Source organism: Oryza brachyantha, chromosome 2 (assembly GCF_000231095.2).
Source record: "Oryza brachyantha chromosome 2, ObraRS2, whole genome shotgun sequence".
NCBI classification, from domain to species: domain Eukaryota; kingdom Viridiplantae; phylum Streptophyta; class Magnoliopsida; order Poales; family Poaceae; genus Oryza; species Oryza brachyantha.
Window position 1 is genome coordinate 12,320,424 of NC_023164.2, and position 18,070 is coordinate 12,338,493.

An 18,070-nucleotide genomic window follows, 5' to 3' on the forward strand; every position below is an offset into this window, starting at 1 on the left:
TGGAAATAATGTAGCAGTTGGTGATTTACCATATTTGCATATTAAGCTCTACCACTAGTAAATTGCAGTGGATGATATGATATGTTTACGTGTTAAGATTTAGAAGTGTCCTAAGAAACTATAGTTATTGCTAGTGAGCAATAATGTAACAAACTTTGTCTAAGTTTCTAACCAAGACACCTTCATTTTAAAATACATGTCATATTTTGTTTTTTCAATAAGAGTTTAATCAACAATTGCTCTATTAGAATATAATTATTATGACATAAAATTGATATTATTAGATAGTAAGTACTTTCTCATGTCGCATAAGTGATGTATAAAAATTAATATTTTATCAACTTTTTGTCCTAACAGGAAAATGTGACTTATATTTTGAAATAGAGTGAGTAATTATTATTGTAAATGAGTAATACTGTGTCATATTTTAGAATTAGTGAGTTTTATAAATAAACCTTTTATCTGTGGGCTAAACCAAAAAATTCGGTAATGCAAAACGTTTGGTGCGCGTGAGTTGACACAAAATGGAACATGCCCCTATAGTGAAGAAGTGATATGTCCAAGAGGCGATGAACATGCCCCAGTAGCTACCTCCAAATCTCCAAAACCCCGCGGCTTGTGCGGTCGCCTCAAAGCTCGATCCCCCCCCCCTCTCCGACCGCCGACCTCCGCCTCCGCCGCCGCGCTTCTGCGGCACTCCGGTCGGCGGGATGAGCGCCTCGCGGCGGCTCACGGCCCCGCTCGTCTTCCCGCTCGCCCTGCTGCTTCTCTCCCTGGTGAGCTGATCTCGCCCAAACTCCGATCTCCGGTTGGATCTGGTCCGTTCGGCCTCTCGATGGTTTCGCCCGTTTCGCTTGACGCTCCCGCTGCAGGTGTCTTCCCCGGAGGCGGCCGAGTCCACGCCGGGGACGCGGACGCGCAAGATCGGCGGCGCCGCCTCGGTGTTCTCGCTCTTCAACCTCAAGTCCGAGAGCAAGTTCTGGTCGGAGTCCGTCATCCGCACGGGTTCGATTCCGCATACTTTCTTGGTTCCCCTTTGCATCTTGCATTCTTTTGGTTGGTGGTATGCTGACAGGTTATGTAATTTTGGTAGAATTCGATGACTTGGAGGGCTCGGCATCGCGGGACTCAAGCAAGAAGGCACTGCTCAACTTCACTAGAGCTGGTAGTTTTTTTTTTGTGTGGCTCGTTAATTTTATTAGGTTTCAGATCGTATTGCAAGCAGACCAAATCCGAATTCTTCCCTGAAATTGGTGTCGGGAGGCCCTTCACTTGCTGCTGCAGTGATAAATTTTCTTTTGGCTGATGCTGAAGTTGCATGACAGTGTAAAACTGTTGGTTGAGGCTCATACATTTTTGCTCACAACCCTCTCATAATTGTTTTTCTTCAAGATTCTGGCATAATTATGTTAAACTACAGTATCATTGCTTTCTAGTACTTGCTGACTTAGCCATGATGGTGCTAGGTTTGGTTGAGGCTCATACCTTGTGATTATTTCCAGTAACTCTTTCATTTTAGTCATGAGGGTGCTAGGGTTAACCTTGAGTTCTTTAGTAAGTATAGCTGGAATTACTGACAGAGGGTTAAGACTCAAGAGTGGTGAGATAGTTGTTTGCTGTTCCTAAATGGTCATATAATACAACAACTAAGAACTATCTTAGAAGCTGAAATTTTTTTGATTGTGATGTATCCAATAACTATTGAGCAGGAATGTATTACACTGCAACTTCAATATCTGCAAACAAATCATGTTGATATCTTCCAGAAAATTTTATCTTAGAGGGGACAATATGCCCTTTGTGCAAGCATTACTTTGTGGTAACTGGTAAGGCCTGCATTTTGCATGACTAGTTTAGTTTGTTCATGGATAGGTGATTCTAGTCAAGAGACGATGACTTATGTATGTGTCTGATACAATTAGTTGCATGTGAAATGTGCATAGTGTTGGATGTTTTTATGCTGTGCTCATCTATGAAGTAAGATAAGTTCTCTTCACTACTAAATCTGTCCATTTTTCCTTCATTTGTTGTTCTCAGGTAATATTGCCAATTATATGAGCCTCACAGAGGTTGATTCTATATATCTTTCTATACCTGTGAATTTCATCTTTATAGGATTTGATGGAAAAGGAGGCCATGGTAAGTCAGCAAACTATCCACATGCAATACTTTCTTCACTTTCTGTTTCTTACTTTGTTCGTACCAAGTGTTAACTGTATCTTTATGTTATTTAGAATTTAAATTGGGACCTGAAGAACTGGAACGTTGGTTTACAAAAATGGATCATATATTTGAGCAAACAAGATTACCCCCAGTTGGCGAAGTTCTTACTCCTTTCTACAAGACTAGTGTTAAGAAACTAAAGCAATATGATCTTCCTTTAATCAGCCACATAAATCACAAGTATGTTCCTTTACTTTTCTGGTAGTTGTTCTGAATTGGCCCAGTGTTTTCATCTATTCTGTTAATTAGGCCACATTATGCTTCCACAATAATTTACCTCCCTTTCTGTGTGGTGCAGTTTTTCCGTACATGCAGTACACATGGGCGAAGATGTCATGTCTGTTTTTCAACATGCCATAAAAGTTTTATCCCGTAGAGAAGATATCGCGGATTCAAGGTCAGATGCTCTTGAGATGCTATTGTTTCAAGCTTTCAATTATGCGCACTCAGCAGTTCGATTAAACTGCGCAATTGCTTCAACACATAAAAAAAAGCTAAGTGCAAGTATAGCACAAAATGTACCCTAGTCCAGAAATGATATGACTCTCTTCCTATTACTTGGCAATGAAAGGTAATGTCTTACAAAAAGAATAAATGGTTTTGTTTTTAATATTCACAAATTACTGCATGTTTATTACCTGTGGAAATTTGTACAAGAGGAACTCGTTACCATGCTTGTAATCATTTGTAATTATGTTTGGATTTTGTAATAAATCAGCTAGCTAACTGCGAACAGCTACTAGGAGGCCCCTTTGTGGTGGCACTTGTTACTTCTATGATGCTAACTTATGTTTCTCATCACTGTCTACTGTTGTTAAAAGATCCATTTTTTGATTATGTTGTACAGAGAAGGAGCAGAAGCACTTTGGCAGGTGGACAGTGGTCAAATGGAACATTTATTTTCAACACTTGTTGATCACCTTCAAATACAAGAGGCATACAATATCTTCATACTTAATCCCAAACCTATTGACAAGAGTACTCAGTATGGTTATCGGTAAGTTCGTGGACACTATTAATAGTACAATATTATATATGCATATAGTTAATGGAACAGGAGTTAGAAAAATATACAATTATTATATTTTGCATGGCAGGATCATGATGTAACAAAAGCATTATGTGCCATTAACGGTAGCTTTTGATAGTAAAAAGCAGTGCCAAGCGGGAAAGTAATTAAATAGAACCATTGCATAAGCTAGTCATAATTAACCCATTGTTAATGTTAAATCTTTTACATCACTATAATATTGACTAAGGCTCTGCTTGATGCTGAGGTGGATTAATGCTTGGAGTAATTGACATAAGTTTACCCAAAAATGGAGTTCTGCAACTAATCTTATGAACAATTGTGCAGTTTTATTTCTTTTAGGAGGAATAATTGTACTGTAATACTGTTAGTCTCGATAAGTGATGTTATGGAATGCATCACATCAAAAGATCCTTGGCTTCTATTACACGTGAAATTCTCAACAATGGCATCATGAATGCCAGAAGGATCTCCCTAGTGTTCTATATGTATATCCTATAGATCTTTCATAAATTCTAGTTTTCTACTAATACATTACTATAAAAAATAATAATCAATAGGACCTTTCATACTTTGCACTGGACATTGCTTATTTGGGGACGGCAGAAGTTATTAAGTACTTCTCTAATAGCTTTCATCTGAAATGGGTGCATCAAAATAAAGTAATGCGGTAGCATAATAGGCACATGTGGAATTATTCTGTATACGTTGCAACTCTAGATTGTTTAAATGGTGGAAGTGATTTTAACCACTTGTTTTTATGTTCTAAGTAATCACTTTGTTGTTCATGAGCTGAGTTAATTATTCTTTATTTGTTCAATACAGTTTCTGTTGCTAAGATGAGAAAAATCAGAGCTGTATAAATAACCACTACTTTACACATTGGGTTCTGGATTGTTTCATGCATTTTCTCGTGTGCTGTTTGATCATTTAAGTGTAATTGCAAAGAAATCACCTAACTTTTTCTATATTAATTTTTTCATCTTATTTTTTCATATGTTTTCATAGGAAAGGCTTCTCTGAGTCTGAGATCAACTTGCTCAGGGAGGTAAGCTGGCATGTTTTGTTCTGCCATATCTTTAAGAATATCACTTCTTCTTGGTGGCATAGATATCTTTATTGTACCTCCTGTTGTGGTACATAATATTTCTTTGGTTTGGAGCTGCTGGACATGCTGATAACAAGAGGGTGTCGTGATTTTTTTATTTACACCTGTATATTTTCAGGAGTTATGTTCATTTTATAACTGTGATACTAATTTATATTTCCTATCTTCCTTTCTGCTCTTTCCATTTGGAACTTTACATGAGTACACCAGCTTATCAGGTCTTAATAATTTAGACAGTTGTTAGATGTACAAAGTTCAATGGGATGTTAAGCAGAATTCCGCCCTTTTTTTTTTGCAGAAAGTGTTAATTTATTTCATTATTATCTGATAGTTTCAAATAGAGTACGGTAGGTAGAAGAAACTAATGTTTGAATGATATGTAAGCTACTTTATAGGAATTGAAGAATACAAGATCTGTATTCTGGTGAAGTCTGTTATGACTGATTTTAGTAGTAGTGTGGTTGTTACTAGAGTTGTCATGTTGTTTTAGTGTCTGATGGTGTTATCGTAAGGCTGTAAGCTGATATGAAGCATCTTTTCTGATCTTGTAAGCTGGTACAGTGGTACCCAGCCTTTTGTACTCTATGTGAAAGCTGGACCTAATGTTCTTTCATCTCTGGCCTACAAAAAGAATCCATGTTATTCATGAATTGCACATGTTTCTGCAATAGGGTTTCCTGCCATGGTGGCAATGCTAGAGCTGAAGCATTGACATTCTTTTGTTGCTCTTAGTCCTGGCTTTTGCCTGGGCCTGTTGATTTTTCGAAATTTTCTTATCTGCATGTTGTCTGATTATGCATCTCTAACGACACTATTCTGTTCTTCTGAATGGATATGCTTTGCAGATTTATGTTTACTTTTCTTTATGTTTCCTTATTAGCATTGGATTTATTTGTTGAAAAAAGCTGTACCTTTGTGGACAATGAAATGCTAGTTTTTTTTTCCTTTTTCAGAATAAGACCCTTCAAGCTCGGATTCTACAATCTAAAAGTGACAAGAAACTTTATCTTGGTAATTAGTCTTTCCTATGAATATATTTTTTTCTTAATTTCTATTGTGGTTAAGATGGAAATATATAGGGAGATAAACTACTTAGTTCATCCACAGATTTTGCATCATATGGAGTTTGTGGATGTATTTGTTAAACTGAAAAATTAGTACTTAAAAATCAAGGATTGCCTGTGTATCCCCATAAATATTTGATAAATCATGAAAATTTTGGACAAATGGGGTTAACTGGTAGTATTGGTTATTCTTTGCAATTTTTTTGGTTTGTTGTTTATTTAGGAAAGTTTACACTCTTTGCTGTATGTCACTATAGGCCCATATAATAACTTATCTTGGACGTTGCTTGGTTCCAGGACTTGGCCTGAATGTCCCAAATTACTATTAGAAGTGAGCAATTCAACTGTTTGGATGAACAGGGACGCATAATAAAGATAAATTTTCTGTTGAAATAAAATAAATGTGATATAACTATGGAATTTAAAGTGTACCATTGGAGTTCTTATATTTGCATAGTTTTACATTATAGGCAATCAACCGTATATTCAATAGCAGGGGGGCAGTGGGTGAGGTCTTTTTGTGGGTGTATGCCAGAGCAGCTAAAGTGACTGACGTTGGCAATAGTAGCAATATGCAAATGAGAGCAGCTCTGGGAACAGATAGGTTTTGGTGAATTATGTGCTATCTTAAAGCTTGATATCATCAATTCTCAAAGAAAAACACCCAAACAGCAGCCATTGGGATTAGCAGAGTTGGATCAGGGAAGAGATTTGTTTGTGATCCAAATAGCTGAATTGCGATAGATGTATATGTAGCCCCCTTTGTTTCGGTTTTGAGCTTATGTCCTTTGACTTGAAGTTGGATTAAGTAATCGTTGATTCTTTTGTTGTCACAACATGTAACAAGAACACTGTTTTAATTCAGTTTTTTTCTCTCACTGTAGCTGTATGCCCAGTTGGTATATTTAACTGCAACATGCAGTATCTCATTTAGTTCATTTCCTTTTTGTACTTATCTCCATCTCTGTATGAATCAGATATTGAAAAGGGAGTGAACAGAAGACCCTTATACGAGAGTCATCCTCTATCATCGTTTTCGTGGACAACAACGGACAATATGGATATGGTATTTTCAATGTTGCATTTAAGTATTCTTTATAAACTTATTTGTACGTGAAAATTGTTATATACCGCAACTGGTTTATATAAGTTGCCTTGTTTTAGAGGTTGCACTTGACAATTTTGTGTTTAAATGAAAATATTTATTTGGTACTAGTATAGTATGGAATAGCACCAATTTTGACATTGAAGTGAACTGCTTAAAATTAGGAATTTTTACAAATCCTTCTTGTTAATACTTTAGTTTTCTTGACACTTGATAAGCGACACTGTATGCCAATTGAAAATTGAAATTGATTAGAATGCATGATACTTTTGAATGTGAACATTAATCAAGATATTCTTATGAGTTATGACCAATGAATGCTTTTATTCAAATTATTTAACAGGGGGATTGGTCAAAGAAGTGCAAGGAAGCCTTAAACAATTTTGAGCCGTTGAAGGACAGAAAGAGCAAAGATGATATTGTTTATGACAAAGCTGTGCAGGTGTCACACTTATGTTGGTAGAAAATTGTATATCTTTATATATGTGTGTCTAACATTGCATATTTTTGTAGATATTACATGGCAAAAAGGATGAGTTGCATGATATATTGGAGAGTGCACTCAAGTCCAGTGATTTGAAAGGCCTTCACGCTGAATGCCTTACAGATACGTGGATTGGCAGAGACAGGTCTGCTGTTGTTTTGTTTAACTGATAGTTAAAATCTTAGAGTTAGACCGGTTCCTGTTCTTCTAATTAGAACTTTATTTTTCAGGTTTACTTTCATTGATCTGAGTGCAGGGCCATTTTCCTGGGGCCCTGCTGTTGGTGGGGATGGTGTTCGTACTGAACTTAGTCTACCCAATGTTGCAAAGACTGTTGGGGCTGTTGCAGGTCACTTTATTTTTCTCATCAGGCCTTTTCTACCTATTCCAATTCAGTTACTACCTCTGTGTTCTACATTTGGATGATGATGAAATACGGTGTCTACCGTGTTGTGCCAGTATATCTATTGTTAAAAGACATTCCTCATTAATTCTCCTTAGCAGCTTGCACGAAACTAATTTTCATAAGAAGTTTTAGCATAGCCCAGGTAAAAAATAATTTATTCAGATGGATTTTGGTGTTGGTTTTTTGTAGTAGCGTTAGGCACATCAGTCTTCCATATATTTATAATTTTCTTTGTTAACCAAATGTTGGAAATTTTGCCCTTCAAATTTAGTACTCATTCCATATGCACTTCAATGCCAATTCCTAGAACAAAATGGTAGAATTTAGTATTATACCAAGTTACCAGTTTTAATGGGTCCTGTGCTGTGTCAATGGATTAATGATGCTAACCCTAACATGGTAGTCGTGTTATTATATTGACTCGTTATACCCAAGATCATTTACATTAATCTAAACTCTCTGTTGATTCCTTGCAAAAAGAAATTCTATACTGGTTATTCATTCAATTATATTATACTAAGACATTCTCGCTCTACTTGTTCCAAACATCATAAATTATTGATTCAACAAACTTGAAATAGTTTTTCTTTATTATTAATGTAATATTTTGTTGCTTCATAGTTCTTAATTGTTAATGTTGCCATGAATCAATGAAATATGATAATCGTATTAAATGGGTCCATTCAATCTTGTGTTTATCATAAACTGAAATAACATAAGCTGTCTTGATATCGTTATGTTGTTTCAAATTTTGATAGTTTTATTTGAAATATTATCATCCTGATTTTTAATATAAGTCAAGGGCAAGACAAAAAAAAAAAACCAACCTATCCACTATGTGGCAGAATAGATATTTGAACTACATAGACCATCCCGGTCATGTTGTTTGCACTGTTGCTCTGATAATAATCACAAGGATTCAGTCCCTAGTTGACATGAGCAAGTCCTGTATTATTTATCATTATAGAACTATTTCATTACAACTTAAAATACTTATACTAAGATGGTAAATGATGAAAATCATTGTAATCCATCGCAGATCTTGTTTTGTTCATAAAAACTTCAGTATACCCTACCAGTGGAATCCTTTCGCAAAAGGGATTTGTCCATCAAAAGTCGCAGCAGAAAAGAAAAAGTTGAACATACCCTGTCAGGTTCCTCAACCATCACTGTAAATGAATAAATATGATTTAAGATTTATGGTTTGAGCAATGCATATTCACAGCATGGGATGGTGGGAGGGCAGATGATTGCTGGAGCATGGGGAATGAGGGCAAATGCTGTTTAAGTTAAACAATGCCCTGGACACCAAATAGGTTCAGTTTGGCATTACAGTGAATTTTATGTTCTCATTTGGTGGCACTACTTTTAGAAGTTATGTTGTTGGCAGATTGTTTTTCTTTTGATCTACTACCTCCATCCCAAAATATATGCATTTTCAGGTTGTTTAGCAGGGATTAAAGTTAGAAAGAAAAGACTATGGTGCCCTTTAATAAACGAGGAATGAATGAGAGTGGGAGGGTAGGTGGGGATAAAATAGGAAGAATTTTGAATGAGAAGCGATTGATGGGACAAGTAATACTGTCAATAGTGCTGGAAATGCTTATATTTTGGGACAAGATTCAAATGCTAGAAATGCTTATATTTTGGGATGGAGGGAGTATGTTGCAAAAGACAATATTATTACTTTCTGAAAATATGGAACAAATGGAGATGTATAACTGTTGTATAGCAAATTTTCTAACCTTCGTTTGATCACTGAAACAAACTATAATGGTTCTAAATTTTTATTTCCTCAATAATTGTAAGAATAATCACAGTGGAGCACAGCTTAACAACCACAAACTGAGCCTATTGTATTTGTATATGTAATTTATACATAGCAACAATTTCTTGATTCATGTTTTTTCTATAATATTTTGGGTATCGCTATTTTCCTTGCCGACATATGACCTAAATTATGCTGCTGTGGTTGGAGTCATATTAGTCATATAGAGTGAATCTAAGGTGTAGAGTAGTTCTCCGTTCATTCTGTAATACTTCTTTCTTTGATTTTGACCAGCTATCTGAAATGTGTGGTTGGATACTCCCTCTATTCCAAAATATAGACATTTCTACGTGAGTTCAAAAATATATCTGGACATCCCTTCATCTAGGTAGATTTTGGAACTCGCACAGAAATGCTTATATTTTGGAACGGACTCAACCGAGGGAGTAACATGGAAACTTTAGACTTGTAGTGCAAAAGCATTAAGGGAAAAAAAGGATTTGCCTCTAAGATGTAGTATTCTGAGATCTGCCATCACTAAATTCATATTTAGCCACTTGTTAGGCAAAATTAGGTCGTACATTATTATCCTGCCATCATATGTTTTTCCTATACCAAACATTGCATGTGAAAAAGATTAATTCGCCTCTTTCCTACATCATTGCCGCTCCTTTCGTAAATCTGGCTTCCATATTGTTTGCACTGCTCCACTCTGCCACTTGCTACTGCCTCTTTCACTATCTTACTCTTTATGCCTCCAACTCAGCTCTGTTTACCATTTTGGAGCTTGACAAGGAAAGGAAGGGGTCACCTGGATTCCTTGCTTAGGACAAATGCCCCAACTCCCAAGTGAGGATGAAAAGGCAGTGTCAAGATTACCAGAGAGGACTTTCCTGTAGAGGGTGAGGTTCTTGCGGTAGATAGCCATTCAATACGTGATTGGGCATGAGTGGGCAATATGAGCGTCATACAGTACCTGCTGCAATTGATTTTTACTCAACTTGAGGAGCTTAGTAGTAGCTATTAAGACAACTAACATATAACTCATGCTTATACTTGTTGCCTTCTGTAGTTTTTGTGATCTGCTCAAAGGTGATAAAGAACTTGGTTCCTAGCATGGTAGCGGCTTGACCTGAGTGGGCAGTGGAGGCTAGATTGCGTTTTCATGTACATTTCTGTTGTGCAAAATAAAAAGAAACAATCCACCTTACAATTACAGTGACAAAACGCAAGTACTTTTGCCTTAGGAATGACAAAGATTAAGTGAAATCTGATAAGTGTCAACTCTTTAAAGCAGTACCTGGTCTCTGGACTGGCAAATCATCTGTTTTTCCTTTCAATAATTTTCTGCATGCTCACATGATTACTTATATAACACTGAAACAGCAACTGGTCAAATTTCAATATGTAAGTCAACGGTGACAAGATCCATGATTGGAGTTCCATATGATACTTGAGGGTCTAAACATAACTTTGTGTTGACCCTTTTGGAGAAGCATGGACTTAAAAAAGCCCAGGGGACATGCTTTATGTGCATGGGCATATCCTAGATGAGGATTGAATTTGGATGTTGGCATACGAGGAGCTAGTGTGTATTTTTCCCATCACTTATGTTTGTATGGTTAGACTTTGGGGGTGAGTGTGACACCATAGTCAATTTGGTGGGCGGTTAGTGGTGAATTATGTGACAGCAGGGTTAGTTCCATATTCCATCTATAATCAAATGTGTAATAATTTATAATGCTTGACAGTCCAAATACTTCAAGTTCACATTAGCTTCTTTGGTGAAAGCATCTGTCTAAGCATGTTGCTAGCTTTCTATGGGACGTGTATGTAGGCTCATTTCTGATGGAAGGGTAGCAGGGTTGGCAAGTGTTGCAATTTGAAAGTTTGTTTCTCTTACACTTGAACATGTGTACAATGTATTTGCTCTGTACTGAGATTTCCTTTGCGCACTAAGTTTATTATAGTTATTCTTATGCAGAAGTTACGGAAGAAGCAGCAGAAGAGAAATTACAAGATACAATCAGAGAGAGATTCTCATCTTTTGGTGAGGTATGCTGGATTTCCCTTGCAATGCGCTGGATATCATTATACTATCTGTTTATATATTATCCTTTACTACTCAATCTCATAGGCCAAATGATGCTCCTTATTTTTGTAATCTTCACGTTAGGCTCTGTAGATTTTCAAGGTGCACTATGTTGCTTATACGAATTCCTTTGCCTTTTCTTACCCCTAGTGCTTGTTTTGGAGGATCTTTGTAAAAGTTCAATTTTGATAGTAGAGTGAGAGCTTTAAGATCAGAACTCTGGAGAACAGAGGGTGCAAAAAGATTTTGGTAACTTGGAGATATTTTGCTTTGTATTCTTCTGAATACCTTTTTGACTAGACCTGTTGACAAATCAGAATACAATTGGTCCCATAAGTCATTACAATTAGCACATCACTGTCATGATATTCCACAAAGTAGTGGCATCCCACTGCTGTGTAGCTTTCCTTTTCTTTCTGTATATTGTTGTCACTCTTGAACTAACTCTTGACTTGTTTATGTGATGCCATTTTTTGGTGGGGTTCAGAATTACCATGCTGTGGATATCCTATTGGCAGAGATTGATGTATATGAACTTTTTGCTTTCAAACATTGTGTGGGAAGAAGGGTACAGCTTGCCCTTTGCAAAGGTACTTTTGAATGACCATAAATTAGGTATTTTTTAATTATTCTACATAACTACATAGTGGTCGACTTGTTACTTGTTGATATTTTTCTGATTTATGCACTTGAGCTACTGTTTGTACCATATGCTAATGGTAATCATTACACCTTTCTTTTTTATTTTTATTATTTTGTCCTTTGGCCATGTTTTCTCATAAGTTGTGCCAATAGCTAATCAGTGTTCTTTGTTTGCTGAGATCTCCAGTTTATGGTAGCTGCTTGGCAGCCTTGTACTGTTCATGAGATTTGCTTGCTTTGTCTGAAAGACTTTACCTTGAAATAGAGCCTTCATTTTTCTTTAAACGTAGAACTTGATGAGAGAATGCATGATCTAAAAAGTGAACTGGAGGGCTACAATACTGGAGATTCAGATGATATTAATAAGAAGAAAGCTCTTGATGCATTGAACAGGATGGAAAAGTGGAACTTATTTAAAGATACTTCAGAGGTTAGCTTTGTCTAGCTACTGCTACTACACAGCCAAAAAATATAATTAGTTTCTATAGCAAAACATTTTCTCTAAAAAGCAGGACAGGTAAAAACATATTCACCGTGGAATTGTGTATATGATTGCTGAAATCTAATATTTAATTGTTAACAGAATTTCATGAATCATACTTCTAATGACAAAGTCTAATCACTTATGCCAGGAACATCATAGCTACACGGTAGCTCGTGATTCATTCCTTGCACACCTTGGTTCCATGTTATGGGACTCAATGAGGCATGTAATTGCTCCTTCTGTTTCCCATAGAGCTCACCATTACTATGATAAGTTGTCGTTTCAGTTGTACTTTGTGACTCAAGAGGTAAGTTTACAATGTAAATTTTCTGTTGTCTATATTCTCATTCAATACAAGTTATCTCCACACAGTTTTTCCCATATGCAGAAAGTAAGGAACATAAAGCAGTTGCCTGTTAATGTAAAATCAGTCACGGATGGCCTTAGTTCCATGTTACTGCAATTCCAGAAGCCAATGTTCAGTCAACACATGTATGTAACCTTCATTTTGTAAATTTTGGTTTGTAGTCTTATAGAGCAATAGACTTACATTGGGGGTTTAATAATATTCATAATGGAAATTACTCGTATATGTGAAAGCCATCTGCACCTAACTTGTTTTTTTCAATTGGCACCACTTGCTAGTCACATGCATACTCTTGTAACTAAATACTCCGCCTGATCCCAAATATAGGTCATTTTAGGCTTGGGCACAAGAATTAACAGAACAGTTAAAATGAGTTTGTTGCCCTTCATTTATATTGCATCGCGAAAAGCTTCCATTATCTAAATATATTGCAGCAGGAAAGATGAATCGTTTTATTTTTTTTATCAGAATTGTTTTATTTGTATGAGACCATTCTTTTACCAATGGCAAACAAGGAAGAATAGTTAAAAAGTTGACTAGAAGTCCTAAACAACTTGTATTTAGTAAAGAGTTGAGAAGTCTAAAACGACTTATATTTAGGATAGGAGGAAGTATGTGATTATTTTTTCCAGTCTAATTTGTTAGTCATGATTGTTGATAAATAGGTTGTCGTTATCAGAGGATCCTGCGTTGATGATGGCATTCGCAATGGCACGTCGTGCAGCTGCAGTCCCACTTCTGTTGGTTAATGGTACCTATAAGTCAACAGTCCATACTTATCTTGATTCTGCCATTCTCCAACATCAGCTACAGAGGCTAAGCGAGCACAATTCATTGAAAGGTATGTGCAAAATTCTTAGTTTTCATGATATAGGAACAGACACCTGTGTGCGCTGATGAATGTTATTTGGATGTCAACAAGAGGAAGTTTTTTATAGCTTATTTGATGCTTTGTTGGCCACTCATGTGGGTGAGCATTCCTTAAGTTGCATGGAGTTCCTCACTTTTTGCCTAGGAAGCTTGCAGAAATAATGTCTTGAGGTGTCAATGTCACGTATACATTTTGCATAGTATAAGATGCTAAATCATATGTAGTTCGAATCCAATGTCATGTTTCTATGCTATAAAATTTCCAATAAAATCATGATTTTAGTATACTCAACATTGTACAAGCAAAAATCCAATGTAAGGTTTGGCCTAATTCATGGGAGGGTTGAATGATATGATTGAGGCTAAAATTCCAGTGGGAAAGTTCATGACTGAGCTGTTTAACCTATAGTTGCGATGTTACCTGTATTCTGTTTTATTTTCTATTGTTGATATTGGTAGGCCTGCAAAGTGCGATGACAAACCTTTGAATTTTGATAGCTACTTTGTAGTCCAAAAATATTAAGAATATAATGGGATGAAATTGATGGTATGTTATGAACGCCATTTCCATTTGACGATATACATTACATGTTCTCTTTAACAGTAATGGTGAATATTAAAAGGTTAACCTGCATTTGATAACAAAGGTAGTATCATCTCTGATATTTCTTATCAGAGATATGGGGCATGTTTGTAAGCTTAGATTTCTCTTCTATATGCAGGAGAGCACTCGAATCACAGGTCAACATTGGAGATCCCAATATTCTGGTTCATACATAGTGAACCCTTATTATTGGACAAACATTATCAAGCCAAATCTCTTTCAAATATGGTTGTGGTAGTTCAATCAGATGTCGATTCTTGGGAAAGTCACTTGCAGTGCAATGGGAGGTCAATCTTATGGGATTTGAGGTACAATTGGCATATCATATATGGCTTGCTAGTTGGTTACCTTTTGCAATCTATAATACATCTTGTCTTTCATGTACCAAGTTGTAACCATTTTTTTTTCAAAAAGAAATATTAGGCTTGAACACAGGTTTGCTTTCAATTGAAATATAATAATGTTTTGAAAATTTATCTTCATTAATTTGAGAATGGACCAGAATCTGACATGTCTGAAATGTTCAACTCACATGGTGACCACATTTAGGGTTAATTCATTTCGTGCACATGTGAAATCCTCATAGTTGTGATAACCTGACTTAAGCACTGTTGAGTGGTCAGACGTAGGCTACATAGTTTAATGAGTGCAAGTTAAGAATGGCAGCTAGATTGGCGCTAACTGACATTCCAAACCTGAAAAGGAAAACAGTTAGAACACTGTTTGGTTCCTTGTCATGAGTCAATTTTTGACATCAACACCATGGCACCAGTCCACCAGTGTGATCACAAAATTGTACACAAGCAACTTGCTACAGAATGTGGGCATGCTAATATTTGGGTTTTGGCAATTCTTAATTTCCATCCTAAAAAACCACTCTTTTTTCTTTTATTTTGAGTCTGATTGAACTGCATTAATGCTATTATTAATAAACATATACTTTTAAGCAGGAGACCAGTAAAAGCTGCCATTGCTGCAACTGCAGAGTATGTATCTGGTTTACTTCCTTCACATCTGGCTTATAGCCCAGCTCATGAAACTGCATCAGAGGTTTGTCATACAACTACACCTATTATCTGTCCTATTTGTTAATTAGTGGGCAGAATATGTTTCTTCTTTGAAACCTGATAAATTGCCAATATTTTACCTTTTTTTTCCATTTTCCTGTTGAGCACCATTAAGTGAACCTCCACCTTATTGGATATGTAGACTTGACCGGCTATGGACATGTAATGGCTCCATGCTTGCGCCAATAGTTCACCAGAATTACCAAGCAATATGCACTTTGTAGAATCCAATGGTGCTCTTGCTGGATCCTGTATAAATTCCTATTTTGTATGGTGGATTCCTAATACTGAAAATTAATTTTCATAAATGCAGCCTTTTATTCCATATGCTTATATTTTTACAGTTATCATGTTTATTTCCTCTATAATTTTCTCTTGAACTGTGGTTGATTCATTTTTTTTGCATGTTCCATAATTTTGTTGTTAGCATTTCTCCATTTGTTTTCTCTTATATAAACCTTCTGTCAATGCAATTTCACAATAGAAAGCGTGCAGTCAAATTCTATACGTTTGACAAATAGATATGAAAGACTATTAATGTATACTTAATCTGCTTTATCATCTTTTTTTAACATGTTTGTATAAAAGTTGGTGATAAAAGTTATATTTTGGAGATTGTGCTGATGTACAGAAAACAAGTCTTAAACAGATTGAGTGATAGTTTAGCCTGCTACTCATTACCTTTTCTGTTTTGCAATAATTCTAGGACTGGACTTGGTCTGTGGGTTGTAATCCCTTATCTATTACTTCTGAAGGCTGGCAAATTTCAGAGTTTCAACGAGATGCTATTGCTCGTAACTACATCGTTACTGCTGTGGAGGAATCTATACGAATTGTCAATTCAGCAGTTCAACGGTTGATTACAGAGAGGACTAGTATCCTAATGATTTTACAGTTCTTATTTAAGTTCTGGAAAGTATAGTGTTTTTTAAAGAAACATAACAGAGATGGGTCAATTTTGTGTATGTCTCATGTCTCCATGTATGCCCAACACAAAAGGAGCAGGATTAAATGCATGTACATTCTGAAACTTTTACTATGTAACATTAGCTAATTTCTTTGTAGTAAAGATAATAAAAACAACCCCTACGTCAATAGTCCAACTTTTACTATGTTGTGTTCTGTCTGAACTAGGGTTTTCCCTTTAATCAGAGGGAAGTCACAAACCTGCTACTTCATATGTATCGTTTGCTCTCAACTTCTCTTGAAGGGCCTTAATAATATTTAGCTGAACGAGGCTTTAAACTTTTCAAGGCTCAGGAGAGAGTGCTGGTTGAAAAGTATAATTCTGTTGTTAGCTTGTGGAGAAGGGTAAGTTGCTTCTTGATGTGCCTTTTTATCCATTTGTTTTACATGAAAACATTGTGGCACTTATGTTTCGTTTGTATTTAGGTTTCTGCTATGTCCAAAGGATTACGATATGGTGATGCTGTAAAGCTTACTTCGTTGCTTGAGGATGCTTCTCATGGGTGAGTGATCCTTGTGCTGCATACATGATTTTTTTTCCATAATCCAACCTTTTGATCTTGATAAACTTTTTGAATTGTCAAATTATATCGAAGGATTATATTATGAATTTTCTTCTTTTTATTATGGGTCAATATCCGCAGCTACAATATAAGCCTGATTAGTTGTTTGCTGATATTATGGATTTTCATGTCGTTTCTCTTTTCAGATTTGCACACGCTGTTAACTCAACCATTTCGAGTCTACACCCTGTGCAATGCACTCGTGAAAGAAAACTTGATGTTCAGCTAGACTTGACAACGATCCCTGCTTTCCTGGCTGTTTTTCTGCTGCTATGGTTTCTTCTACGACCAAGGAGGCCAAAGCCCAAGATCAACTAAACCAGCTAATTTTCAGTGTGGTTGTATGCTAATACCGAGGGCGTGATTATTGTGAATATGCACACATGGCTTGGGGGGATAGGTGCTGCTGGAGCACACATTGTAATTCCTAGATTCACAAACAGGGGAAATGACGAGGGCATAAACGACTAATACGAATCAATGCCCTGTTTAGAGAAATTGCACTGAAATTTTGTTTCCGAGATTGATACAATACAAGGTTTCAAGTTGCCATGCCTTGAGCAGACTTGTGTAGTGCTGCATTGTTACACTTGTTCAACCAGACAACAGTTAACTCAGCCAAACTTAGCTCTTGGTGGATACTGATGCTAGGAACAGCAGGGAAGGGGAACTATCGTGGCTAATCCCGTACCTATTGGTGATATATGTGGGAATCTAGTTTAGCATGCAGGGAACTAAATACTCCTTTCCAATTTTTATAAATGACGCTGTTAATTTTTGCATATATTTAATAATTCTCCTTATTAAAAAACTTGTGTAATTATCATTTGTTTTGTTACTATTGGATTTATTAATATTTTATATGTTGATCCAAGTAAATTGCCATGCATGATGCATGCCATTTTTTTGACAACTTCCTTTTCTGTGCAAACTTGTTCTTCCATGACCGAAGATACTTCAAGACTCAATACACAGGCTACATATTCTAATTATATCGTTGACGCATGATGTGATGGCTTTATTAAGTGTGCTGTTATTTTGTAGGTACAGAAAGTTCATCTAAATATGTTCCACACGGACACAGCAATCTTCGGAATATGGTAGAAGATCGAATTCTTTGCTAGGAAAAAGAAGTGTTGAAAGACCATATTCTGGATCAAAGAATAAAAATAGGAAGAGCTGCTACTGCTACAGTACTAGGTTACTTGAATGATTTCAATCGGCATA

The 18,070-nt window shown here is 36.2% G+C and overlaps 1 protein-coding gene across 1 annotated transcript; it reads left to right on the forward strand.

Annotated features, from left to right (window-relative positions):
- Window positions 1-567: 567 nt before the first annotated feature.
- Window positions 568-17,416, forward strand: LOC102707377. Its single transcript, XM_006648565.3, has 25 exons — window positions 568-776; window positions 873-1,005; window positions 1,094-1,165; window positions 2,038-2,139; window positions 2,235-2,403; window positions 2,522-2,620; window positions 3,071-3,220; window positions 4,262-4,301; window positions 5,315-5,372; window positions 6,403-6,491; window positions 6,874-6,972; window positions 7,044-7,159; window positions 7,245-7,363; window positions 11,173-11,243; window positions 11,768-11,870; window positions 12,213-12,352; window positions 12,555-12,713; window positions 12,795-12,898; window positions 13,439-13,614; window positions 14,366-14,555; window positions 15,198-15,297; window positions 16,021-16,189; window positions 16,543-16,625; window positions 16,707-16,783; window positions 16,990-17,416. The coding sequence occupies exons 1-25, from the start codon at window positions 711-713 to the stop codon at window positions 17,159-17,161; spliced, it is 2,856 nt and encodes a 951-aa protein (XP_006648628.1). The 5' UTR covers window positions 568-710; the 3' UTR covers window positions 17,162-17,416.
- Window positions 17,417-18,070: the final 654 nt, after the last annotated feature.